Below are 27,591 nucleotides of genomic sequence, written 5' to 3' on the forward strand. Positions count from 1 at the left end.
CGAGTTATTTCCTCACCCAAATGAAAAAAAAAAATATTGGGGGGAAGTCCACACTCAAAACTAAATATCCCCATTTTTTCCTAGATAATAAACACCAACAAATTATATTGCATCATTAACCTAATACTTCCATTTCTCTAAAGCAACTCTCTTTCCACAATGTCATGAGGTAATTTTTTTTTAATCCCTGCAGTATCAGTTATTTACCACTTTGAGAAAACCAACAGCACCTGATCTCTACACACACAAAAACCTAAATCCAGGTGTCCTCTATTGTGACTGGCAGATTACTGTTCTGGCTAGAAGTAACAAGCAGGAATTAGTTTAAACAATCCCACCTTAAAATAGGTCTCTACATTTCTTACAGAGTGCAATGGTGGGAGGAGGAGAGATCGGAGTTAGAGTCCTTATTCCCCCTCTAAGAAGGTATACAGAGAGGGCTGTATGCCCCCCCAGCTTCCAACCACTCTAAGACTTCAGCCGCATAGCACAACACAAGCTTAGTTTCAGTACAGTTTAAGGAGGCACCGAGGAACGCAGAATTTGAAAAGATCATTACGTATGAATGTTATTCAAGAAATACAGACACGCACCAGCAGTCTCCAGCCACACGCGTACCTTACGTATCCAGCTTCGACATCCAACCAATGCTCCCCGTTTCCACACGGGCTAGATGGCTCTGACCAGCTAACTAGCAGCCTGCTACGCTGTGTCACAATATTTGTATAAAGCACACAGGATAATTCCTACTGAACTTATAATTCATTTTTCTCTTTTAACGAAAAAAAAGATGTCAAGTATACCTTCAGCAGGCTCGTGGCAGTCCTTCATTGGTCAAAATCTATGCAGCTGGAAGCATCACCTGAGGACAGCCAGTGACAGCTTATCTAATATACAGGGCAGTTACAACACTGCGAGCCAATTAGAAGAGATGGTGACCAAACGCACAACTATGATTCACCCTTTTTGTTCACAAGTAACAACACTCCAACATTTCAAAACTGGATTTCGGGTGGAATGGGAGACATTTCTCCCCACACACCTTATAGGCTGCAGTGCTGATTTTTTTGTTTTGGCCAAGCATTTGTTACGGTGCTCTTACGTGGTGAAAAGCTGCAGCTTATGGGTAATGACACCATCCAAACTTGCAACTGCACTGAGTTTCCACTATGATGACCAAAACTACTGCAGAGCAGATGGGACACTTGGCCTGTTCGATCACATCCCTTATGACATTAGCACCTCAGCAGGGGACAGACTTCTCCCTCCCCCACTAATTCCCATATTCCTGAAGTACAGATCAAGCCTGGCGGGTTTTTCCTCACTGTGGAAGAGGACTCTTTAACAAACTACCTACAACACAATGCCTGTCTGCTAGGTATGCTGTCACCTTTGTAAGGCAAGTAGTAACTCAGCTTTGCTCTTCAATTGCCAAGGAAACCTAGAGATAAAGGAAGCTGCACTAGCAACCGAAAAGGTGGCTCTCTTCCTCCCCAGCTGTTCCTGAGCTCCTGGTTGATACCAAAGGCGATGCCTTGGGAACAGTCATCCTGCAGAAGAGATCCCTCACGAGTTAAAAACTTCTACACAACTTCCCACAGAGAACACAATAAGTTCCTTCCCATGAAGAGCTTAGCAAGCACAATGAGCAATCAGGGAAGAGAGATATTAGCTAAACTACACACACTGATTCATACCTTCTCAGTTCAGTTTCTCAGGACTTTTTGTTACGTCACCTTCTTAAATGAACACCTCCCGTCTCCTCAAGACTGCCTATGGTTTTCTCCTCAACCAAAAGTACCATCCTTTTTGTTTTCCCACAATCTAATATCCCAGGAGTCAACCCAACAAAAGTGACAAATAGCCTACTAAGTCCCCAAAAATTTCAAGTATCCCACATGACAAGTCCAGCAGGTTCCCCATACCATCTCCACAGGTCCTTCCATTTAGGACTTGATTCCAAACCAACTGAAATCACGAGGACCAGGCCTTGTGATACACGGCTCTAGCACTTACTCCATTTCTTCTGAGCAACACGTAAGTTTATTACTGGCACCATCCACTCCATGTCCTATTTCCTATCATTGCCTAAAGGGAAAAAGTTGCAGTTGTCTTGAAGTACCGCAAAGACAAGCAAAGCCATTAAGGATTCAGAACTAAAAAAGAATCTGCCCTCAGCAATACACACCTTTAGAAGTTATAAGAGTTCATTTTGCTATTAGACTTCCTGGCTACAGATCAATCTACCGAAGAGATTCAGAGAAAAACCATGTGTAATCATGCTTTATATGACAATGAGCTACTACTAAGAACAAGAAATCTCTTCAGTGCTAATTGGGGAATAGATTTAAACAACATCCAAGATACCACACAAAGCTGTATAATCACAGATACTAGAGAGATTCCTTAAGCTGAAAAATAATCTTCCTTAGCACAGGTAAGGAAAATAACTCATCCAAACAGAAGATGTTGGTATAAAGTAAATTGGTGAGAAAACAAGCTCCCATCTAGTCTAACAATCATCAACACATCTGATACAAGGGAAGATCTGACAGGGCTCAGGCACTCAGGAGCCTCACACCACACTACTTTGGCTGGAGAGAGGACTAATTCCCACACCAGTTTGCATTCATTGTATCTTCTTCATCGTCTACTGAAACATCATGATAGTTATTCACCGTGCATGCAAAACAATGATGTATCCCTTACAGCACTGTGTATGTGTGGCTTGATTCCAGCACGGTTGTGTGTTTTCAAAACCATGACAACCTAATGACCAGGAAACAAGTACTAGCTATACAAGGGGTTTTATCGTAAGAATTGTACCAATAAAGTCTTGGATAGCTTTCTACAGAACCCACGAGTTTTATCGTACGCATACAAAACCTATCAGACAATCTAAGATTACTTGGGGAGATACAGGTTATCAGCAGAACGTCATCTCACCAACATGCAGATTGTAGGAAAAACCCCAGAGCATACACTGAGATTCACATACACAGTATTATCAACTAAATAATAAAATACACCTTGCTACACTGTCATTCTGTTCTTTCATTATCTTTATGTGAACCATTCTTTAAAGTGTGGCCATTCAGAGTACTTTTATTATTTCTAAATATATAAACATGTTAGTTTAGATGTTTATCACACTTCAGAAGAAATGATTGCTCTATTTTAAACATGGGAGAAACCTAACGTCTAAAGATAAACCCTATCAACGAGACGCCATTGTTCTCATGCAAGGAAGTTTCCTGTGTTAAGTGTAACATGAGGCACAGGTTTAAGGCTGGTCTGCATTAACTGTATTCTTTAAATCTGAAGGATAAATCACTAATTCTTTACACCTCCAGTCCAAGCAGCCACCCTCCCACCTTCACCTCCGAGAGAACATTGAAATTATTTCCTTGAAAAATAGGCCAGATCCTCAGGTGGTGCTTACAGGTATTGCTTAAAACTATTTCCATCATTACAACATTAAGCAACATTTTAAATCTTCCTGTTATGACGCAACACAGAGGAAAGATGGCATCCATTATTCATGTTTTCTGAGCGCAACCCAGTGTTAAAAAACCCTTTGTAGCTTACTGTATACCAGGGACTTCAAACTATTTACATGAGGGGGTGTGTGCTTCGAAGAAGTGCAGAAAGAGGACATTAAAATACGCGGCATTTGCACAAATTGCCTGTTTACATTCAGAGGTCTAGAGGGTCACTGAAAATACTGAGTTTCAAGGATGGTAAGTCTACTGAGGACAGTCGTTCCTACACATTGGTCTGGTAGTATCTGATGTTGTTACTGCAGCAACAGCATGGGCAGCCTTGCACAACCTCTGGACGGCTGTTTGGTGTACCCGATACGCTCTCCTCTTCCTTGGAAGTGTGACAGAGCAGTGAGTCCACTTCTCCACCGCTGTTACCTGGAACCCGTGATACAGCCCAGGAAAACCAGGGCTTGATAAATTTGTAATATTTGAAAGAGAAGGAAAAGCAAAAACATACATGCACCCACTAGGATGTTTGTCTTTGTGCCTCTTGAACCTGCATAAAAGCAATCTCTACTGAGCAGTCTGAAAGTGTTTCTATCACCTTAAAACTCTCTATTCCTTTCCAGTCACAGAGGCATATTGGAAAAACCTTCCCAATTCCAAGTTTGGGTTTGCTGTTATGAGTAACAGCATAGTTAAAAGGAGCACAAGGACAGGATTAGCACTTTTAAATAAAACAGACAACCCTTCTTCAGGCTGAAAGACTTACGAATTACGTTCAATTACAGCTAGTTTTATATTAGTTATTTTAACATTCATTATGTACACGTATCCTTTGTCATTTCATTCAGCTAGGATGCCATGAATCCCATTTCTTTATAACAGCTAGATCTGGGCTGCTAAATATTAAAAAAAAATAGCAAAACAAGGGCAGCTGCCATCTCAGAGCGGAACGAACATACTTAACGCTATCTTTAAAACCAAGTGCTATCAACTGACTTCAGAAGTAGAATTTCTCAAGACAGCCACTTTAAAGTAAAACATCTGTAAAACCTTATTACATGCGTTAGGAAAGTTGTCTGATGAGCTAGAAAAGGAGAAATATATTGACAATAATAGCAAGCAGAATTTGCGTGTCATCCAAACACATGAAATAACACAAATGAATTTAAAAAATCATGAAGGTTTTGGGATGAAGCTACCTATCAGGTGGCAACGTTTTAAAAGACAAGAGATAAAGAGAACATAGGAAGCACCATCGGGGGTTTGGGGCTTGAAGTATTAAGTGGCTACTGATGGAGAAACCACAAGAAAAAGGCGAGGAGGAAGACAGCCGCTGGACTGGGTGACAAACAGCCAGAGGCGTAGAGGGCATCTGCGAGTCGTCAGCACATAACAGAAGTTGAAGCCATGTGAACGCCTGAAACAGGGCACGGGGAGACAAGAGCAAGGCAAGGTCAAATTGTGGGAAAAGGAGGAAACGCTGGACGGGGAAGGAGGAAGAGTATCGTGACAGAAAAAAAAACAATTTGTTAGAAGCAGCAGTGACTGTGCAGAGAGGTTACGGAGAACAAGAACAAAACAAGGGCCTTCAAACATTTCAATGACATAAATAACAGATAAATAGACAGAAGCACCCAAAACGGACTCGGCACAGGAGAGGATGAGGTGGAGGTTACAGAACCTCATGTTGTAAGAGGGACTAGGCTTGGCCGAGAGCTACAACAAACAAAAAAATGGGGGGACAGGAGTTAAAGGTCCAACAGAGTATAGCACTCCAGCATAAATTACCGTATGGGATAAGCAGGTCATTAAGGAAAAAGCCCACGGCAACAGAAGCAAGAGCAAACAAGTTAATGGGGCAGCAATTGGGCCCAGAGTCCTCTACACGCACCTACAGTTATCTTTGGTTTCCTGCGTGTCCCGTAGGCAACGGAGACAGGAAAGCAGGTTTTCAAAAGTAAAGAATAAATCCTTCTGGAAAGCCAGCATGGAAAACTGACACAAGGAAGAAAAAACCTCACAGCATATGTGACGCCAGCTGCCTTTGGAAATATTCTTAAGCTTTAGGAAAAAGGAGTGTATTTATCCAAATAAAAATACAAGCAAACTAGAGCAAAGCTTCTCAGAAGATACTGATGACAGAATTTATAATAAAAGCAAAATTAATCTTAACTTGACAAACTGCAATGCTGTCACGTAGTCTAAAACCTAGCACTGAAGGGAAAAAAAAAATACAGGCCAGGCATATGGAGATCCAAACTGCTGGAGAATCTCAGTCTTAATAGCCTCCAGGGCAGATTTCTCATTTTCTGTGTATTTTGCAAGTACAGCTAGATGGCTTATCAGCTTCCTGAGACTAACAGGATCAATATGTAGAGGAGGAAGCTTAATAAGGATAATAAAATTACGACAGCAAAAATAATCTAATTTATGGAGTACAGACAGGCTAAACAACACAAATGCTACAAATGATAACTCTTGCAAGGGGAAACATTTACCAAGTGAGAGTCAATATTAGCAAAGAAACCTTCTTTTTTTTTTAAAAAAAAGCAAAACCCCTGAATTCTCTTTATATGCCTAAAAATAACTGTTTCAGCACAAGGCTCCCTAGAGAAAATAAATTATAAAGAATGATTCAGGTGTGCAGAAGGCCATACTCCATCACATATAGCATATATAAGAGACTGTGGCACCAGAATATGTAAATACACATCCAAACATTTGAATTTAAATATAAATTGAAAGCAAAACATATATGGGATATAAAGATGGGGGGAAAAAAAAAAATCAAAAGCAAATAAGCACAGCAGCCCTCATACACTCGCCCCTCCAGTGAAACACCAGCTGTCCAGGCTTGCTGGCTCCCGCCACCGCACGGTGGGTTGGTCTGTGTCCTCCTCAGGTCTCCCCCTCACCACCAAGGACATCTGAAGTCACTGACCAATTTGAACCTTATTTGACACAGGACAGAGGTCTGAAAAACATTAGTCTCCTACATTTTAGTGAAAACCAGCTACCAAGAGAGAAGAGCTGCCCTGCCCATGCTCCCACTACACAAAGTGCTTTGACCTGTCCCATCAGACACGAGATCGACACCAGGTGAGCCCAAGTCCTTGGAACTGACCCAACCTGGGGAAGAAAAAGCAATTGCAACCCCAAGACCTAAGCCCATGTGAGACCTCTCTTCCAGAGCTGCTTGAATTTTAAGCTCCCATATTCTAATCCCCAAAAAGAGCATTTGTCGGAACAAAAAAGGGCAGCTAGGTAGATCTCCTACCAAAAATGAGTAATGACTTCAGCTGTAACAAGAGTGCTTGTTTCCTCCATGGCAAGGGCTGCCTTGCTGCTTTTTTCCCCTCCTCCTTCGCCCCATCAGTCTGCCTCTCACAAGCCATCTGAATTTTTTTAATTGCAAGAGGTCACGAACCTCTGAAATCTCCCCACTGCTCTGGGGAAACCAGTTTCACACTGGTAACAGAAAAACTACAAAGCTCTTCTATTCCCCCTCCCCCCCCCCCCTTAATGCAAAAGGTAAATGTTGCGGAGCTCCAAGCTTAAAAATATCCATAGGATTCCCATGAACAACAAACGTTGCTTGTTATTAACCGACAACATCAATTAGATTTCCAGGGATATATGATCATAAAAGAAAACTTAAAAGGACGAAAAAGCCAGCCTTAAATCCAAATATTGTTGGGGCAGCAACAATTATTAGAAGCCGTTTCAGATGCATTAAAGCAATTCGTGTTTGTTGTGCTCCTTGATTAGTTTATGTCAAAAGGAGTGTGTAGTGTCATATGGAAGCTTTTAACTATAAATAAATCGCCACAAATATTTTGTCCCTTGCATCATTTGATTTAAACTACCCACTGGCAAACTGTATATAATCCAGTCATGAGGATTTCTTGCTGCTTAAGGAAATCTTGCCATTTATGCACCTAAAACATACAGAGGATCAAATCAAGCCTCTGCAGTTTCAGCACGGACTAACCCAACTAACAAAACACGCTGCTGCCTGCAGAGGCAGAAATCATTCACGTGTGAATCCGTTTCAAAAGGGGCAACACCACAAGTGGCTTTTCCGAGCAAGGCAGAAATAGCACGGCGAAGTCACTTTTAGGTATCGCTAAACAGCTATGTACCAACCCCACAACAGATTCACGGCTGTTGTAACTCCAGTTCAGAAGAGAACAGCTGCCAGGGAGCGCGGATCGCACAGCTCTCCCGGCAGCCCAGCAATTCCCGGTGCCAAGGCACAACACGCGTGAAGCCAGCTCCTAAACCGCGACACAAAGACTTGACGCTATGCAGAAAGGGAAGAAAATTCACATTTGGAAAAATAATTATTTGGGAACAAGTTAGGTGGTCAACTTTAGAGTGAAAAAGGGAAATAAGAACTTAAAACCCATTCTGATTTTACCCTTTCCTACCTTTTCCTGCTTGTGCATGGCCTGTAAACAAGAGAGTAACATACTGAATCATCTGGAAACTAATGCCACACAGTCATTTCAGATATCTAAGTAACGTCTCGTGCTGAAATTATACCAACACATACAAATTTAAAGCTGTAACAGGCACATTATTTCCACAAGGGCACTCATGACAAATCCGTCCCATTTTATTAATAAAACATTACAAAACATCCCTTTTATCCATCACATGGATAAAAGTCAGTTGTAATTAGGAGACTCATCATCTGCGTTCAGGACCTACCATGGCAGCTACACGCTTAAAGACTTCAGGATTAATTCCGGTGCATTGCTTCAGATCCTTAAACATTGCAGACGCCCACATCCAGAAGAGCCCCCCATTCGCCAGCTTCTCAAATGAGAGATGAGTTTGTCTGGCGTGATCAAAGCACAACCTCAGAGGCACTCACAACTGCACTGCATGGCTAAGTTTAACACACTTCATGCAGAACCACAAATGTTGCTTCTCTTGGCACGGACACAACTTCACAGCCCCACCACGTTACCGTGATTTTACTTAAAACAGCTACACAGCACCACCCCACAGCTACAAGGTCAGTACTTCGCCCGGTAATACATTAAGTACATCTGGCGATTAGCATTCATAATGAGCATGCGATTACAATATTTAGGGACAGGTTTTAGCAGGCACCCAAGAACAAGCCTGGTTATTAGCCAGCCTGGCCCCACATGGTATCCTGTCGGGGTCAGCCAGGCCAGCGCTCCCCCTGAAACTACCCCTCTGCACAACCAAATCATCCCTGAAATAAATTCACCACCTGTGGAAATAACAACCTGTGTGAAGCAGCCTGGGACTCTTTCCCATGTCCCCACTTTGAGCACCTTATAAAAATTAAGTTAAAACAGGAATCACATTACTTAATTTTAGCCACTGGAGAGCCCAAGTAGACAGACTAGTGAGTTTGGAGTTCATTATTCTCTTTTATTCCCTTATACAATTTAATTACTTAACCTCTGACACTCTCAGAGACTGCAAGTCAAGTGCTACGGCTGTGACAAAAGGTTAATAGACTCATTATTTGACTTAAAATGGGAAAAAAAGGGTTCTGGGGAAAACCGGAGCAGACCCAAGGAACCCAGCACTTCTCAGACCCGTGGCCGGTGCTTCCTCAGTTGTATTCTGAGAATTTTTACCTGTTCTTCTACATCTGCCTTGTGACTCTTCCCAAGGACTTACCCCACCCACGGTGCGGGGACACAAGCTTAGACTATATTCAGTATATTAAAAACAAACAAACAAACAAAACCCCAAAAAACCCACAAACCATACAGAGCAAAAAGGTGAGATTATTCCACCAGGTCATTTCCTTCAGAAGAAAGCTGAAACGGTCCCCAAATGTACGATGTTTTCTAGCATTTAAAGTCTAATGTTTACATTCATCTCAAAGAAAAATCTGTGGACATTACATGCCCAGCTTAAGCCCCAAGGAAACCCTGCAACTTCAGTGAGCAATTTAGTACACATCCGTAGTGCTTCATCAGCAATTAGGTATCATCCACAAGTTGGATTTACCAAATCTCTTACTCATAAGAGCAGAAGGAACACTGACGCAATCAAATTGAGAAAAACACTGGTGTAACCAAGATGATTTTTTTTAAACTAGATGGATGATACATAAAAAAAAAAAAAAAAATGAAGTGCTAAAAGCACATAGTTCAACAACATCCTACTACTGGTAAGGGTTATATTTATGACTTAGTACTTTTTCGTAACAAAATGTCCTATGTCATTTGACTAAAGCAGACCCTTCCTTCAAATGACCTCAAAAAAGTTCTGAAACAAAATCCTCCCCGAAACGCTCTCAGCTTTGGGCCCTCGTCCTGCGTAACTATCCATACATGAATGTTCTCATTAGATGATGTGCCGATTTAAAAGGACTGGCACCTTATGTAAATGCATATTATTGCTTTTAATTGCAGCCATAATTATGGGAGTACTTCGCAACTGAGTAAGGCCACATTAAGCAAACTTACTGGAAACTTAGCAAACTGCTCCGCAACATACTGGACGAGCACCAGGAGTCCCACAACCAGTATTTATTCAGTCCCATCTTCAGCTCTCTGCAGAGCACTACAAAATCAACTGACCCTATATGGGATTGCTCCGAGTTGTACTTGGTTTAGTATGTTTTTGCCTTATGTTAACTAGTTTCCCTTCGACATTTAGCAATATAAAATAATTCAGAATTAATGTTTTTAAAGATTTAAAAATCTTAAAAGAGTCTTCAAGTTTCTTCAACATTAACATTTTTTTTTTTCCTCCCCACACTCCAAAGAGCCACACAGGCACAACGGGACCTGCGACAGAGTCAACACCGAGCCAGGCTACGAGGTGTTGACAGTGAGGAGCGAGAGCAGCATCCATTTCAGCAGCTTCCCTGGCACGGCCAACAAATCACTGCCCGCTGAAGACGCCAGCACAAGCATCGTGCGAATGGCACAAGGAACAACGCAGGGTTTTCAGTTTGGCTATGGGTAAGCGGTGACCCATCACCGCATTTCAACAGCTGAATTAGGGTCCCCCCCTTAGTCCGGGTGGTTTGGAAACCACCAACCTTACTGAAATCCATTCCCATGCCCTGGGTTGGAGTCGGGCATGGACAAAGTAGGCAGCTGCCTACTGTAAGGGCGGCAGAAGCAAAGCAATGGCTGTAAACAAGAGCAATCCTCTGAGTCATCGTGCAGGAGCCTCTGCCACTCGACACCCCGTGACACCCAGTGTTGTACAGCACCAGGCAGCTCAGGGTGCCAGGCCAAGGCTCCCCAGTCCCGTTAACAGACCTGCGGACAACCCCGCTCTGCTTCTGCCTCTGCCTCCCCGTCCTGCCCCACGGCTGCAGGAGAGCCCAGGAAGGCGCCAGGTTTATCTTCCAGCCTATGTAATACAGTTTTCCTGGAGAGAGGGAAAAACACCCAAACATAACCAAGACTGAGCCTACGTTCAAAAGTTCTGGTGCACTTGCGTCACAGCTGTCACCCTGCATTACACAACGTGCCGAACAAACACGCCAGACCCCTCGGTCCTCAGGGAGGGTCAGCCCTTTCCAAGGAAGGCTCCAACAAGCCAGCAGCCACATCTCACAGGGCAAGATAAAAAGAGATGCAGATTACGCGTTTTTATGGTGTTGCCTTTAGGAATAGGGGAAGAACAACCAACCGGTTGGATCAGCGTTTGCCAAAACAGTCATTTTACAGCCTTCCTCGGCCAATGGAAAGCATCAACGCTTGGAGGAGCACGATGTAAATACACCTTCCTACAGACAGTTAAAAAAAAATAAATCCCTCACAGCAAAGCGGCTTCCAAAAATAACTCTGAAAGCAAACAGCCACTGGTACACTACGATTCCCTCCTTCCACGCCGCATCTCCCAAACCTTCCCCTGCCTTGGGCTGCACCCAGCAGAAGCCGCGATTCCCACTTCCCACCTCCCGAGCCTTTGGGACGCCGGTCACCCTCGCTCCTCGAAGGGAAAATTCAGACCAGGGCGTCCCAGCAAACGCCACCTTCCCCCTCCAGCCCCGTCCCGACGCACCCCGACAGGCGCGGGGCTCTCCGGGGCTGCCCCGGGGGCGGGAAGGGAAGAAGCGCCCCGGCGGGCACCCAGCCCCAGCCGAGCAGCCCCCGCTGCGGGCGGGGAGGCCCCGGGAGGCCCCGGCGGCCGGGGCTCCTACCTCGGCAGTGCCGGCCCGGCGGGCAGCCGCGGCGGCAGCCCCACATCTGCGGCGGCGGCGGCGCCTCGGCTGCGGCGGAGGACGGCCCGGCCCGGCCCGGGGGTGCGCGGCCGCGGGGAGCCCGCCGGCAGCGGCTCGGCGAGGCGGGTCCTGGCGGCCGCGGCCGCAGCGGAGCCCCGCGGAGCCGCCCGCGGGTGTGCGCGCCCCGCGCGGGGCGGGGCGGAGCGGAGCGGCGGGGACCGGCCCCGGGCAGCCCCCGCCCCGCCGGGCAGCGCCGCTCCCTCCGGCCGCCCGCCCCAGCAGCAGCGGCGCCGGGAAGGGCGGGAGCAGGGGCGGGTGCGGAGCGGGTCAGCGCCCCTCGGCCGCCCCGGAGCGCAGCGGCTCGTCCCGGCCGGCCGCTCCGCAGGGCAGCGGGCACCAGCTCCGCGGGGAAGCGGCGGCCGGTGCCGGGCCTGCCGCCCTCCCCTCGGTAGCGCCGCCGCTGGCTCTCCCCGGGACCTTAGCCATTCGCTCGCTTTCTGCTCAGGGTTTAATGTTTTGTAAAACGGGCCAAATGTTTTAGAAATACCTCAAATAATTTAACAGAGAGGGAGGCAGAGCAACTGTAGCCATTTTGCAGATGTGAACGCAGCCAGTCTGGGAGAAGATAGGGACTAACAATCTCCGGAGAAAAGGGTGTTGTATCAGCAACAAGCACTTAGCCAAGCCTAGGAGCAGCTGTGCAGCTTCTCCATGGAGCAGACAAGCAGGAGCCACAGGTGACCTCAGCACAGACCCAGTGGGTCCAAGCAACGACACCCCAGCAATGTCCCCAGGCAAGGTAAGGAAACAAGCCAAGGCTGGGAGCCGCCTTTCAGTGAGCCGGTGGGTCCCAGGTGAAGCAAATCTGGGCAATTACAGCCTGTAAGTGCACTCAGGGCACAGCCACCCACTTGCTTTGTGCTGGAGCTTTTCCCTGCCCTTGCTATATGGGCGCCCTGAGGACAGTTCGGCAGCTCAAGCTTGGTGACAGCAATCCTCTAGTTCCTTATACCATCCTCGTATTTAAGTGTGTACATTATCTTGTTCAAGTAGGGACTGATTATTTTTGTGGCTTGGCTTCGTTAACAGCTTGGTAATTTTATTAGGCTGTCCATTTGAGGTAGGCAGGGAATAAATGGGTGCGCATAGAAGCTTTGGAGTTGTTATCTCATCAGACTGTAGGCATGTCCTGCACTGGGGGTGAGGAGCTGGAGAGGCAGCACTGTGCTCAGGAGAGAGTTGTTATCTGTCCTGCAGTGCATTTGGCCTGCAGAGATAAGCAAACAAGTTTTGGGAGGGGGAAACACCACTACTGATGAAAGAGGGGCCCAACAGAAAATGTAGGAAGCTAAAGGAAGCATCAGTCTAAAACGGCTTAATAGTAGAAAATCAGAATAATCTCCCTTTAAGGTGAAAGCAGTTGACATAAGCAACTGAATTAAGTTTGTTGTTGTTGTTGTTTTGGCTTAAAATTCACATGCAAATTTTCTTTACCTTGGCAGGATGTCTTTTCATCTACCTACACATCTTCGTTCTGTTTCCCAGGCTCTCTCCAAGTGATATCAAGTCCAAGATTGCTGTTTGGGCAGCTGGTTCCAGACCCCTACCGGTAATATAAGCATTGTAACTATGCTGGCTTTGCCTGGGGATCATCTGATGCTTTGAACCTTTAGTTAACAAAGTACAGCTTCTTAAATGTTAATCACTTACAGAAATTAAGCTACATGAAAGCAAGGGGTGGATTTTTTTTTTTTAAACAGGGAGTATTGCATGCTTATCTCCAGATGATGATGCCTCCCGTAATGAGGAAGCTCGGCGGCTGAGGTCAGTACGGTGCTTGGTATCACTCCCTTGAAGCGTGTGCGCAGTGACTCAGTGTGAGGGCTGAGTTACTTGGGGCTGAGAGACCGAACCCCTACCACTCCTCGGCTGTATCAAAAGAGAGTGGTAACCCATGCAGAAACCCCTCTGGAAATCTTATTATTTTAGGAACTGAGGGCAAGTAAGGGAGAAAAAAGTTTCACTGTTGATGTAATGCTAAGGAACAACCTTCTTTTCTTTTGAGGAACCGTCAAAGTTCCTTGTGCATCCCCTGGAGAGCTGAACATCTTCTCGAGGTGCTGTAGTGCAAGTGTTTGGCTCTATGGAGCTGGAAGTTGTCTGTGTCCACCTTCTGGACAATACATAATCCTTAACTCCCTGTGATTTCATCTGAAGTATTAATAATTCATTAAGAAGTGACTTTGGGTAACTGTGGCCTTTTCTACATTAGTAAGCTTTGTTGCCCACTGTTAACGATGTGAAGAAGGGGGACGATATGGTGTGTACACGCAGCCACCATGTCGCCAGTGCTGTTCTGGAGCAGAGCATTTATCACTGGCACAGACGGTATAGCTCAAAACTCGATTTAGTTAACTCTGGTTTTGGTATATGACTCCTTCCAGCTTGGAGCAAGGGCCATTTGCTGGAGTTGTTTGAGAGTTTCTCCGTAAGAAACGTCCTGCGGTTGTGAGCCCTTAGGATAGGGGAGAGACCCTCGGTCTCGTCTGCTCACCCCTTGAAACATCTTATTGTCACGGTTTTGGGGCTTAGTGAAACCTTATCCCCGTGTTCTCTTAAAAACAAAAAAAGTTTAAAAAAGAGGCTTTTGCAGCTGGTATGGAGCAGCACGAGCAGCAGGCAGTGAGGCAGGGCCAGAAATGGAGCTCAGGGGGCTGGACACTGCAGCAGTTCACCCTCCTGTCCTTGGCCTTAAAAATAAAGAAACCCCAACAAAACCACATAGCTGCAAGGATTCCTTACTGCTTAATGTTGGTAAAAAGGTTCAAAGTGACACCCCCCCGCTCCCAGCCAGTGAGAAGCAGCTCAGTAACAGCCAGAAATTTCGACTCCTCTTTTGGCAGAAGAAAAGGTCCTGAGTACCAGTTGCAAAGGCAGCCTGTAATCCAGCGTGGGCTGATGGACAGAGCCTCGCTGCAGATCAAACAGGGCGCTCGTGTTTTCTTTTGGTGGTTTTTGTCCTCTGCTTAACCATGTTTATCCTCCTCCGCAGCTTTTCTTCAAGGTAGGAAGACAAACCTTAGCCCTCAGCCCCCGCGACGCTCCTCCCGTTGTCTGCTTGTGATCGGGCTTGTCCCTTCTTGTCCCAGATGGTTTGGCATTGTGCAGCCGGCTGCGCCCCCAGAAAAGCTGTACTGCAGGATACTAAGTTTGGAGAAGACTTAAGTGTTCTTAAAAGCAAACCACATTAAATCACTGATAAATTAGTACAGGTACTAATAGCAAGAATTGCTAGGAATCTTGGGTTTCACTCAAGATGTGTGTAGCCAACCATTGATCAGGTTGTTGAGTTTTTGTCCAGGCTTGGGAGGTGTAGTTAATTAGGCAAGCGGAACTAGGAACAGATTCACGGGGAAAAAAACCTGATCATTTATTTGCATTTAGGAGGACTCAGCAGGAAAGAAGAGTTCAAGATAAGTACTCACAAAGTTTCTGCCCGGGATATTTGGTCCCAGCTTGTGCTCAGATAGACTGAGCAAGCAGGGTCATCCATTTGGAAAATGTTTGACTTAGTCCTGTGCCCTTCTCAAAAATAGTTAAATTGGAAACATTTCCACACTTACGGACCTTGGAAAATCTTTTGTGGCTTCCAAGATCTACTGCGCAGCATGTGTTTCTACCCCAAGACTACAGAAAAGGCCCCAAAAATACAGCTTGCCTTCAGGCACTTTGCAAGGGAGAGCATCTGCTCGGGGTTATCGGAACAGCTTTGCTGTGACAAGCCTCGACTGTCTGGGGGCACTCATGTCATCAACTGTTATTTTCGCAGCTTGATTTTCTCCTATTGTAGTGTGAGCCAATAATTTTTATCCCTGGATGACAATAACTTAAAGATGGGTAAATCAATGAGATTTTTGTAACTATTTTACCTGGGTTGTGGTTGAGTTCCTCAGTTTCATTGGAAGGTTTAAGCTGTTGGGTCCTTTGTTAAATCCCTTGGGAACTGGGCAAGTGCAGGACTGTACTGCATTTGCTTGAGCCAGGCAACACAACTATTTTTCTTAAACATATTTTGCAGTCTTTACCCAGATAAATTGTAAGTGTGCAGGAGAAGAATAAAAGGCTGAAACACATCAGTCAGTGAACTGGCAAGCAAAAGTTAGTATGATTATTCATGTAATGATGCCGTACCTCATTTTTCCTTTTTCTGAGCTATTTTATCTATCCAGATTATAAGATCTTAAAAAATGAGGTGGACCCTTGTCCTGAAGCATAGGAAGATGTTAAGGGACCCCGAGACTGGACGCTTCAGGTGTTTGGGAAGCCTTATCTTGGTGAGTGGGAATTCTCATCTCAAGTCTGGTCAGACCCTAAGAGCTTGCCTGGCCTTTCTCAGGCTCTTTGGAATGGGGAATCTTGTTATGTGCATTGCTGGAGTGTTTGTCCGGCTATTTTTGTGCTGCTTTTCTTCTGTACGTGCAGCTGTAGTCATGTGCTGCTTCTCAGTCCCAGACAACTGAGATTTTCCGTAACCTTTGACTAAGAAAAAAAGCCGTATCTTTCACCACAGCTCCCCTTCCCAACAGACAGCAAGGAAGAAGATTATATAAATACTATATTAAGCACATTTTTGGCAAATTGCTTGCATTGGTGTTGCACTTCTTTCCACTAGCGTCTGTGTAGTAGAAGGAATAAATGGCATACTCGGACCACGATAGAAATGAATACTCTGATGTGTATTTATTTCTTCTGTTTCACTTGGGGATTATTCATCAATTAACTGCCTTGTTATTTTAACTCTTGTATCGATTTATCTAGCAAGAGCCCAGACTGAGGCATTCTAAAGATGAGATCCCTCTACTCTGTGTTATTGGTAGGTATTTTTGTATAAACCTGCATGTGTAGAAATAGTTTCTTCTTGCTTAGAAAACAAAGGTAAGGCTTACTTTGATAGCTGATAGAAAACTAACACTTGTATTATGCCTTCTAGCTATAACTGAAGAGGAAAAGGTTTCATGACCGTTCTGACTGACATCCTGAAGAGTAGCTGCTAGTAGATTTTGGTGGTGGTTCTTCTTGGGCTCACCTGGTTTCATACACTGATGGGGAGAATGCAGCTTTTCAAATAAATTCATTCAATTTGAATGTAATTACTGATTGAACAAATTCTATAAGCAGATAGTCAAAGCACACTGAACAAGTGTTAGTACATGAAATAAAAAGCAGCATAGGTATTTTTCAATGTAATTAAATGCAGCATGGATTTTTGACAGAAAATCTGCTCCATCTAATGAATTTTGATAGGGTGGCAGAGATGCAGGGAGAAGGGAGCAGCTTGTTTTAGGGAGGCTTTTCTGTTCTAGGCCAGTGAATATAAAGAGTAACTTGTGCCCCAAGAGCTGGTTTATGCAGTCAGGGAGAGCTGGCTGGTTTCAGATGACCACATTCAAAGGTCACCACCTCCACTATTTTATAAAAGGAGAATAAGATCAAATACAGACCACCTCTTTTCCCAGCTGCCTTGAAGACAAGGAAGCAAACACATGCCTCTCTGGCACTGTGTATATTCTGCTGATGCTTTGCACAACACGCACTCCCCGGAGTATGTAGGATATTTGTGTTCAGACATCCACTGTAGGTCTGCATCATGCACCATGACTGTATATAATATATTCTGGCAAAGTCAGTCTTCCAACAACGCTGCACCTGCTATGCTGGATGCTGCAAGTTATCCGTGTCCTCTTACTCTCCTTACAGATTTGTTGTTATGGTGAGAAAAGCTGGGCCTCAAATATTGAACTCCCTGTTATCTCAGCTGATATCTGCTGTGTGCAGGTAATCAGCTGGTGTGTATTAAAACAAATAAGATAGTAAAGAATATATGCTTTGTGCTGAGGGCAGGTTCAGTCTCAAAGTCTTCCCCCCCCCCCATTTCAATTCCAGCTTGGTTTGTTTTTGCTGAAACTAACTCTGAACTCTGCCAAGCAGCACAGAGGATTACAGCTATTTATGTCTTAATTGGGAATTATGACCAGTAATCTGTCAAATCAGATTTTTCCTCCTGAGAAGAGGTACAGTCAAACGCAGGACAGTTCATGCAAACTGTTTTGCTATAATATTTGGTGTTTGCTTTAAGTCTGCATCAGCAGATTAGAGCAGTGTTTGGAGCACTGTATGGTTTTATGCTTAACACGTCATTGGAGGAAAATTAGTTTGCAAGGTGTTTTACACAGCGCAGGCAAACAGCTTCACTTGAGTTGGTTCACCAGGCCTTACCCTGACCCTCCTCGGGCAGTTGATAAACACTCCTGCTGACTTACTAATGCCAGCACAGAGCACTGATTAGCCTGTTTTTAAAACCCCAGGGTGGAAAATAACTAGGAGAGGAGTTACTGCCAAATCAGAGCAGCAGAGATGCTGCAAATAGCACGAGTGTTCTGCCTCTGACGGGCCTGACTGCAGTGAAAAACACAAACCACGTATTTCTCTCACAGAAAATGTGGAAGCCCTTGCAACCCGCATACCAGCACTGCCTGTATAAGACTTGAAACACTTGTAAGAAAGGAGCTGCTCCTGCACCCGCGTTTTTGTGGTGAAAGTCCTGCTCTGGTGCCCAGCCCCATTGCTGGCAGATTTAAAAAATTATGGGGCAAAGCAGGACAAGCTTCCAAAGGCAGAGGCGTTTTTGCTTACATAACCTGAAGCAGGGTCTGCTGTTCGTGCTGGATGTTTAAATGCTTGCTGAGAGCCTACAAACCGTGCTTCAGGGCTTACTTTTTTTTTTTTTCCAAGTAACTTCTGAAATTGCAATCTGGTGAATCAGAGGAAGGACGTCTGATACGCCTGCTAGTTTGCTGAAACAAGGTATGTCAAATCCAGGGCAAGAGCAGAGTCTGTGGCCCCTGAAGACCATTTTAGATCTTTTCAGATCTTTCATAGAAATACCTGAGCAAGAGAAAAGGTAAGAAGTAGGTGATTTTTTTTTTTTTAAACACAAAACCCAAATACAAAGAGACTATAAGGAAGGGCCACTTTCATTTTAGGTAACTGGGAGCTAGAAGATCTTGCATTCAAGTCAGCACTGCTGTGAGTGAGCAAAAGATGACACTCAGGATGAGCTGGGTTTTGGGAGGAGGTATGGGATCTTACATTCCAGCTTATGGAAATGATTTCTGTAGGGCTTGGTTTTTCACTTTTGAAACAATCAGAAGTGAGCTTCGACATTGCACATGAAAGAGAAATTGCAAGTTTTATTTGAAGTATTAATCAACAGGAAAGCAATGAAGCTTTGTACATGTCCTTGACACTACTGGTATGTATGGGGGTGTGCTTTATTCAAAGCCAAAAAAACCTCTGCCGCTCTGGGTAGCACCTCGAGCTGCTTGCACAGTCAAGCATCTTTGGAGGCAGTTTTTGTGCCACCTCCTCCTTTTGGCCTCATGTTTCTCTGAGATGTCTCTCTCCAAGTCCTCTTAGCTGCTGTGGTTTGGCGAGCTGCTCACCTGTAAACTTTGGATACAGCAGAGCAGTGCTTGATGGATAGTGAGGCGGGCTTTCTGTAACTGCAGCTAAACAGAGCGACCAAAACCCATTCACAGACTCAGACATCCCCATGCTTCAGCGCTAACTGGAGCCACCATCTCTGCTGACACTGGTGAGTCCTGCCTCCCCTCTGACTGTCGTGGCTTGTGCTGAACTTGTGTTGGATTAAAGTTGGTCTCCTGTGCACCGAGAGGTTTTGCAGTCGCTTCATGCAGCCTGACATCGGGTCATTGTAGGAACCCATTTTTGTTCACTTCTCATCCCCAGGGCTGTGCTAATTTGCATGCAGGTGGCAGGTGCTCGCTTACCCAGAAATCTCAGCCAAAAGCACGTCTCTCTTCAGATGCTTCGAACACCACCAAGCTGGCACCAATTGTCAGCATCTCCTCCAAAAGCAGAGCACCCAGCACTCCTCTGTCTTCCTTTAGCTGCAATGTGCTTGCACGTGTACAAAGCAACCTGGGCTCTTAGACGGTCAAAGTAAATGGAATAAAAGGCATTTTAAAGACCGGCATGCCATCTACTTAATTTCAAGCCATACAGTTACTGTGACCTGCTTTTGGGAAGGATTTCTTTCTTGCAAAAGAGCTTTGTACTCATACGTCAAGTCTGAAGGCCGCAGGAGAAGCTCAGCACCCAGCCGCAAGGGCTGTGGGAGAAGCGGTCTGGAAGAACCACCTTCTGATTTTGGTTTTATGACTTCTGCTCAAAGCTTTGGGTGAAGTGCAATGGCAAATGCTAACTTGTGGGGTCCTAAAACAGCTCCTGAGGTCTCAAAATATGGTCACCCTGTTGGTTGTCTAACCATACATGTGGGCTGTTAATGCAAAGACAAAATTGAAAACAGTATCTTGCTCTCTGACTAAACTGACTTTTAACAATGTAGGAAATTTCTCTGTCTTCACTGATTTTGACATTTTTAGTCAGAGAGCAAGACACAGGAGAATTTTTCTTCTTAGCTGATTAACAGGCCTCTAATTTCCAACTTGTATCTGAAAAGCCTGTGGATTGTTTGGGAGGGCTTTTTTCTGGCTCTTTTATGCAAGACTTAATCTACATTTTGCCATTCAGCTAAATTACTTTATGTCCTAGTCATATCGAAGCATTTAAAGGCTTCTCACTATTAGCGCCTTCATTCTAGATCAGAAAATATCTTTCTGATTTCAGAGCAATCAGCAATTAATTTTCTCTGTTTGGGATAGTTAAGCATAGTAAGTACTTAAGAAAAATTCTTTTTGGAGATAACATGTGGCTTCAGCTACCTAGACAAAAAATACTCAATTGTTGAAACAAAAAGCTAGGCAATGTAACGACAGTTTTAAGTGACAGCCCGCCCTTATTTCTTTAAGTAGCACATGGAAGAAGCCTAGGAATCAGTGTTATGTCAACCCTGTAACACAATGGACAAACAAGCTCTGAGCGCAGCAGATTTCTCAGTCATCCCGAGCACAGAAAACAGGAGCTGGCGTGACGGCACCAGAAGCACACTCCACCCAAGAGACGTGGAGCAGCCAGAAATGTGAACCAGACAAAGCCCCAGGGCCGCTGTGGGATTGCTGCTGGCACTTCTTGTTTTGGCTCCGCTCCAGCACGCTCCTGCCAAGCGTGGGCTTGCTCCCGCGCTGCAGATGGATTTGCGGAGTGCTATGCATTTACAAGGCGTAGTGTGGTTTTCAGACCTGAAAAAACCCAACCCAGCAGATGTTCAATGCTTCTAAGTTGTCTGTTGGCACGATGTGCAGTGTCTTTCTAGTCTCTGTTCCTCGGAGTCTGGAGTAAGACAAGCTAGATTACATGAACTCCAGTGTCTTGGGTGTCTTTAGATATACTGTAAGAGGCAAGGGCTGAGGAATAGCTGCCATAAGTAGGATGAATAAAACAAATTCTCTTAGACTCTTAAAACTATTATTTGAAGGTGACAAACTGTGTTCGTGCCCAAGTTTGCATTATTTCAAAAAGAAACAGGGCTGGTCCAGGTTTCCAGCCTTGCTTTTATTTAAGACAAGCCGCAAGCCAGCACCTAGAGGCAGGGTTTCTTGCAGTGCTTGTGCAGCTTCTGACGGTGTTAGACCCTTCTGCAAGTCCAGAGGAAGCATCTCTCTCCTGATGCCCATTTCAATGCTCAGTTCAGTTAAGGGATTGAGATAACATAAATTTCTGTGCCCAGCAGAAGCCCCAAACCAGCCCTTGAAATTGAAATTCATAGTCACTCTCTGTGTGTAAATATCAAGGTGAACTTTGCTTTCAGTTTCAGCATTTAATACATGGCAAATATCAGATTCTCTGTAACTTGGGAGGAGCGTGTTTGAGTGTTCATCAAGTTAAATCACATTCCACATACAAAAAATACTAAGATAATATTATTTCCAACATTTACACCCAACATTTACCAAACTATCTCTATAAGAATTAGATTAAATAATTCATTCTGGGCCAAAATCCAATTATGACTAATTTTTCCAGGGGCCGCCAGCTTGGCAAAGAGCTTGGTAATAACCCAGTACATGTTTCTGAAAGCTGTGACTGGGAAAGCCAAAGGTCTAATTATGTCTCCATTGGTACCTTCTCAGATCCTTATTCAATGTAATTAAAAGAAATTAAGAAATCAGCTGTAGTAACTCTGCAGAAATCAAATGCTGGTTATCGTTGGGGTCCATACGAGTGCTGGGGGTACTCACAACCCCAAGTTATTCTAGTTAGTAACTGCTTTTTGAACGACATTTGTGCCCTGGAGAGAGCATATTGAAAACAGATGTTTGGAAATGTTTTTGTGGTCATAGGGTTTTCTTGCCAAAACTGATGCAAGTGTGTCACCTATACAAGCTCTCCTGCCTGGACACTTAATGCTTTCGCATTGCACTGGCCCAGGGAGAAGGCAGGAGCTGATGGCCGCCCTGTCCCCAGGAGAGCAGAGAAATAGCAAGTCCCTGCTGAGCAGTTTCCCTTCCTACTTACTTTCTGCTTTCAGGTGAAAACCCAGGGCTGGTGGTGACTTAGCAGAACCATATCATTATGTTCAAGACAGCCCAAGCTTGAGGTTTCCAATGCCCCTGAGAGTCCTTTTCAATAGCCACCTTTGTCTTTTGTGATCAAAAGCCTTAGTTCTCATATCCTTGGGGTTTTTTTCCCATGAGGGAACTGGTGGCAACTCAGTCTTCTCCTTTGCATTTTTTAGCTTCTGTGCTTCTACTAGAACCCCAGCTTTAAGAGGGACCATCCCCAGCTGCTGGCAAGGTGCAAGCCAAGAGTGGGATGCAAAAGGAGAGCCCCAGCTGCACCATGCCTGGATGCAGAGCTGGAGGAAAGCTGCCCCTTAGGAAGCCGCCAAGGTCTTCAGCCTGCGTGGGGAGCCGCTGCTGGGGCGGAGACAGAGGCGTTTGCACCAGCTCCACAACAGGACAGGCCGGTGTCTCCCCCTCGCAGGTCCCCACCAACAAAGTGCCGGGCTAAAGCACCTCTCGGCAGTGCCCAAACCCCTTCCTAGGCAGCTGCCCTCCCCCTTCCCGACCCTGCTGGAGCAGCAGGCAGGGAGAGCTTCTGGGCTGCCCCGTCCCTGGCACCACCACCCAGCAGCCGGGCCCCAGCCGGCCTCCAGCGTGCTGCTCCGGCACCGCACCAGGCTGCACCTCCCGCACCACAGCTGCCACCTTTGGCACCAGGGCTGGGCTTTCCCACCTTCCCCCCCTGCAGCCCGGCGCAGCGGCTGGGCTGGTCCCCTGGGCCGGCCTCTCTCCTTGCTGCAACCCCCGGCTGCCGATGCCCGTGCTGGCAGCAGCCCTTGCCATGGCCACGCCAACGCCGCCCCACGGCCAAAGCCCAACAGCCCCGCGTTGTCCCACCTGCACCCGAGCCAGCGCTGTGACTGTGGGCAACAGAGGTGGACCCAGCATGGCACACGCTAGACAGAGGAGATAGTTGGTACCAAGTTAATGGAGACCATTAACATTAAAAATAAGTAGAGTCTAATAGAATTAGTAATAAATAGTCTAATAGGTTTGGAAATAAATAGAGTCCAGTAGAGTTACCAATAAAGAGTCTATTAGAGTTGGTAATCTATAGCCCCTAATAGTGTCGGTAATAAACTGTTTGAAGAACAAACCTTTCCCAGTTGTCCTGTCCCCTTTGCACAGCACAACCCCAGGGTGAGTTCCTATTTCACCACCCACAGACCAAGCAGAAGCGACTGATCTGCCACCAGTTGAACCATTCCTGAGAAGAGCCCAGCCTGGTTTCTAAGCACTAGAGAGCACCAGCTTGTGATGCTCAGCTGGCTGAGACGCAGGGATCACCTCCGCCAGCCCCCGGAGCCATCCATCCCTGCGAGCAGGAGTCAGGCAAAAGTGCCCACAGCCCCACACGGGTGGGCAAGGAGCCCCTCGCCAAACTCAGCCATGCAGTGGGGAGGAGATGGAAGCAGGGACAGGTCACCTGCGAGGAGGGGCCAGGGGAGCCAAGCCCAAGGCCAGCTGGGGAAGGATGTCAAGGGCACCAAGAGGGGCTTCGGTAGGTGCACAGACAAACACTTTTGACTTCTGGCACTTCATCATCTGCTGGGGAGGGAGGTTTCTGTGCTTTCCTGGCGCTGCTGCCTGGGGATTGAGCTCCTTGGCTGCTCACCGGCAGGATTTCTGCACATGCAGGTTTGGGGATTTCTGGAGGCCGGAGGAGGAGTCAACCTCCCTGCCTGGGGCTGCAGTGTGGGGCAGGCACCCCCAAGCTGCTGCCTGCCCTCCTGCACCAGCTCTGGCGGCAGCAACATGGACACAGAAGTCGCCTGCCAAAATTCCTGGGTGGCACCTTGATCGTAAGTATTCCACACTTCATGCAGGTATTGAGAAAGTGGGGTTTACCCTTTAGGCGTTCAACCTTTCCCTTCCCTTGGCAGTGCTCGGGGTGGCCCCTTCCCCACCCAGACCCACGGGTTTGCCAGCAGAGGCGGGACATGCCACTCCATCGCTCCAAGCCATTCACGAGTGGAGAAGAAGCCACTGCTTTTGGTTTTCCTGCCAGAAACGAAGCAAGTGTGTCGCCTGCCCCATCTCTGCCAGCTGCACACTTGAAAAACTCGCAAGCAGCATTTTCGCACCTGTTCCCAAACCTTCCATGCAGAGTTTCCAAGGGTTTTGAACCCATTAGTTAAAAATAGAAAAGTGCAACCCCTTTCGAGCAGTTTGCCAGAACAACAGGTTGACATCAGGGAATCCCTGCTGCTTTGGGGCAGAAGATGTCAGGAAAAGGATTCTCCTGATTGGAGCTGCTGCTTCTGCGTTGCACTAGCCCATGAGAAGGCAGGAGCCACCCTGTCCCCAGGAAAGAAGAGAAACAGCAAGTCCCTGTCGAGCAGTTTCCCTTCCTTCTTTCTTTCTGCTCTTCAGAAAGAAGTGCCGTCTTGCTCTGGCTCTGTATTGCAATGCCACTGGAAAAAGTGGAGGACGGGAGGAATCATCCTCCTTTTCCCCAAGGCTTTCCCTGTGTCTTGGGCTACCTTCTCCTGCACCTGGCAGAGACTTCGTCCTACACACTTGCTGCTGCTCTTTGCATTTAGGTGAATGCAAACTTTAGGCGGCTTTAACAGCTTGGATGATGTTTCCGTACAGTCAGCATCAAGCGACAATACAACAAAGACCGTAAGGACATTTCTGCAGGTGTCAGAGGTGCCCAGCTGGAAAACTTCCCAAACAGGGCACTGGGATGCCCAACGCTGCAGCCGTCCCCCCTCCCCACTCCGGACCCACATGCAGCCGGACACAGCACGCTCCTCTCATTGCCTACAGCCGTTCAACACAGCTTTATTGACTTCTGGGCTCTGGAGTCCCACCACCGGGGGCTCCGAGAGTGAAAAGCAGCAAGTGCTCTTCAGCAATTTCTCTCTGGCTGCTCCCTTCTGCCAGGGCACCATTGTCAGACATCACCGTGACGTCACGCTCTGATGTCACCACTATGCAGCACAGGCATCACAGCGGCATGTCAGAATATCCCATTGCTGCCCACCGTCAGCCGGCGCCATTTGGCCTTTGCTTGATGACTGGCAGGACCAGGCCTGGCTGTGCAGGGCGATGGCAAGCGAGGGAAGCTTCGCTCCAGCGGGGACAAAAGAAACGAAAAGGGAGCCGTCTCCTGCAGAAACACCATCGCTTTCTGCTCTGGACGAGCTGGGGCAGTGGGCAGACATGGCTTCTCCGGGCTTTCTGGGATGGTGGGGAAGAGCACCGTGTGACGCTGCCGCACGAGTGGGAAAGGAGGAGTGGGCTGTCCAGCTTGGCAGTGACGGGCACGGGACCAAACGAGTCCCTCCTGTTTCCAACAAGCGCACAGGCAAAGCCAATGGATTCTCATCCCTCTGCTTTCCACAGAAGCTTTGGAGAATGGTGGAGAGCGACCAGTTTCGGTCCATTTGGTGGAGCGAGGGTGGAAAATGCGTGGCCATCAACGAAGAACTCTTCAAAGAGGAGGTGCTGGGCAGGGGAGGACCTCTGCGGGTTTTTGCCACGCAGAGCATGAAGAGTTTCCTCCGGCAGATGAACCTCTACGGATTCACCAAAACGCAGCAGGATTTCCAACGATCTGCCTCCCTGCCTGAATTCCTGGCAGAAGAAGCAGCGGCTTCTGCTCACAGCCAGGTACAGCAGTTGCTCCGCACATCAGCTAACGCTCACAATAGTCTTGGGGGAGAGAGGGACCTTCACATCAGATAAGGGCTTGAAACATGGGAGGTGAGGATGGTAGCCAGCGGTCTGGTTTTAATTTCCTTCTCAGGCCGTTTTCAGGAAGGTTTCAGTTAGTCTTTCTGATGAGTAGGAACGCAGCTAAAATACAGCTCGGTTATATCCACTGAGTTTGAACCCGTTAAGTGGAAAGACAGACTCAGCGTAGCCTGATTTCTTGGAACGCCTTTGCTACGTGTCTTGCTGTACCAAATCTGAAACCTCCTCTGCGGCACCTGCTGAATGCCGAGAAGATACATCTAAGGACCAGAGTATTACCTGCCTGCTCATAGCCACACTGAAGCTGCTGAAAAGTCGTGGTGTTTGGCTTTTGAAAGCAGCTCCTATGCTTTTGGAAATCCTACACTGCTGTGCTCCCAGATGGCAAAAACCCGGGGGTGATGATGACTGAACAGAACCGTCCTGTACCATTTTAGCCTGAGGTTTAGGTTTCAAAAGCCCCTGAGAGTCCTTTTCAATAGCCATGCTCGCCTTTTGCAATTCAGAGTCTTAGTTCGCGTAGCTTGGCGTTTTCCAGTCTTGGGATGGTGTCAACTAACTCCTCTCCTTGGCTTTTTTTAGATACTCTACTACTATAACCCCAGCTTTAACAGAGAGCATCCCCAGCTGCTGGAAAAGTGCAAGAGGAGAGTTGGCATCAAATGGAGAGCCCCAGATGCACCGGAGGTGGACGACAGGCACCCCTCCAGAAGCCCGGGTGGTCAGCCTGCAGGGGACACGCAGGCATCTCCACCCGTGATGAGCGCACCCACCAAGCGATGGGCTGCAACACCTCCCAGCCTCGGCAGCGCCCATCCATCTCCACCGGCAGCTGCTCCCACGCTTCCAGCACCTGCCGGAGCAGCGGGCAGCCAGAGCTTCACCCCTCCGGCCCTCTTCTTTCTACCACCACCCAGCAGCCAAACCCCGGAGGGCCTCCAGCGTGCTGCTCATGCTCTGTCACGGTTTGCAGTGCCTGTGCAGGCAGCAGCCTCGGCTCTGCCGAGGCCAAGGCCACCCCATGGCCAAAGCCCAACCGTCCCCTACTGCCCCACCTGCACCTGCAGCCCCAACCCTGCAGATGGACCCCAGCACGGCACATCCTAGAGAGAGCACAGAGAGTTGCCAGCAAGTCAATAGTGTCTAATTAATAGTGTTGTTAATAGATAGAGGTTAATTGAGTTGGTAAGAAGCAGAGCCTAGTAGAGTTGGTAATAAACTGTTTGGAAAATAAACCTTTTCCAGTTGTGCTGTCCGGTTTGCACAGCACAACCCCAGGGAGTTCCTATTGCACCCACAGACCAAGCAGAAGCGACTGATCTGCCACCAGTTTAACTATTTCTGAGAAGAGCCCAGCCTAGTCTCTTAGCACTAGAGAGTAAAAGGCAGGATGAAGGCTGCATGGTGCATGCACCGGGGATGCTCTTCCCCATGACATCTACGAATGAGAGGCCCTCTCTTCTGCAGAGGCATTCTCCCAAGGCCATGCTCTGTCTTGTGAGAGCAGGACCTCACAAGTCCTGGGACTCTTCAGGTAACTCGGCTGGGCCATAGAGCCATGGCTCAGCTTTTACCAGGAGGAGACAACCCATTACCCAGCAACTGAAGGAAGGACCTCTGGTAAGAGCATTTACCAAGGCACAGTTTAGCAAAGAGCATTTAATTGAAGCAT

General features: G+C 46.9%; 1 protein-coding gene across 20 annotated transcripts; it reads left to right on the forward strand.

Annotated features, from left to right (window-relative positions):
- The first annotated feature begins 11,978 nt into the window (after positions 1-11,978).
- Positions 11,979-27,110, forward strand: LOC104008740 (uncharacterized). 20 transcript variants are annotated; one of them, XM_087744810.1, is made up of 11 exons: positions 11,979-12,472; positions 13,176-13,282; positions 13,434-13,497; positions 14,726-16,007; positions 16,492-16,546; positions 16,664-17,508; positions 18,466-18,537; positions 18,717-19,327; positions 19,483-24,019; positions 24,101-25,835; positions 26,502-27,110. In XM_087744810.1, the coding sequence occupies exons 10-11, from the start codon at positions 25,272-25,274 to the stop codon at positions 27,024-27,026; spliced, it is 1,089 nt and encodes a 362-aa protein (XP_087600936.1). In that variant the 5' UTR covers positions 11,979-12,472; positions 13,176-13,282; positions 13,434-13,497; positions 14,726-16,007; positions 16,492-16,546; positions 16,664-17,508; positions 18,466-18,537; positions 18,717-19,327; positions 19,483-24,019; positions 24,101-25,271; the 3' UTR covers positions 27,027-27,110. The 20 variants fall into 20 exon arrangements, with proteins under 20 accessions (XP_087600936.1, XP_087600932.1, XP_087600935.1 ...); XM_087744806.1 differs by having other exon boundaries at positions 16,664-19,327; positions 19,483-23,718; positions 23,856-24,019; XM_087744809.1 differs by having other exon boundaries at positions 16,664-18,537.
- The last annotated feature ends 481 nt before the right edge of the window (positions 27,111-27,591 follow it).

The sequence above is a fragment of the Nipponia nippon genome, unplaced genomic scaffold (genome assembly GCF_047370975.1).
Source record: "Nipponia nippon isolate SJK-2023a ecotype South Korea unplaced genomic scaffold, ASM4737097v1 scaffold_9, whole genome shotgun sequence".
NCBI classification, from domain to species: domain Eukaryota; kingdom Metazoa; phylum Chordata; class Aves; order Pelecaniformes; family Threskiornithidae; genus Nipponia; species Nipponia nippon.

Excerpts from the sequence above, each read along its gene's own strand:
- LOC104008740 (XM_087744805.1), top strand. The coding sequence starts at position 25,272 with ATGGCAAGCGAGGGAAGCTTCGCTCCAGCGGGGACAAAAGAAACGAAA. Across the intron at positions 25,836-26,501 it reads CGGCTTCTGCTCACAGCCAG|ATACTCTACTACTATAACCC; the intron begins GTACAGCAGTTG and ends GGCTTTTTTTAG.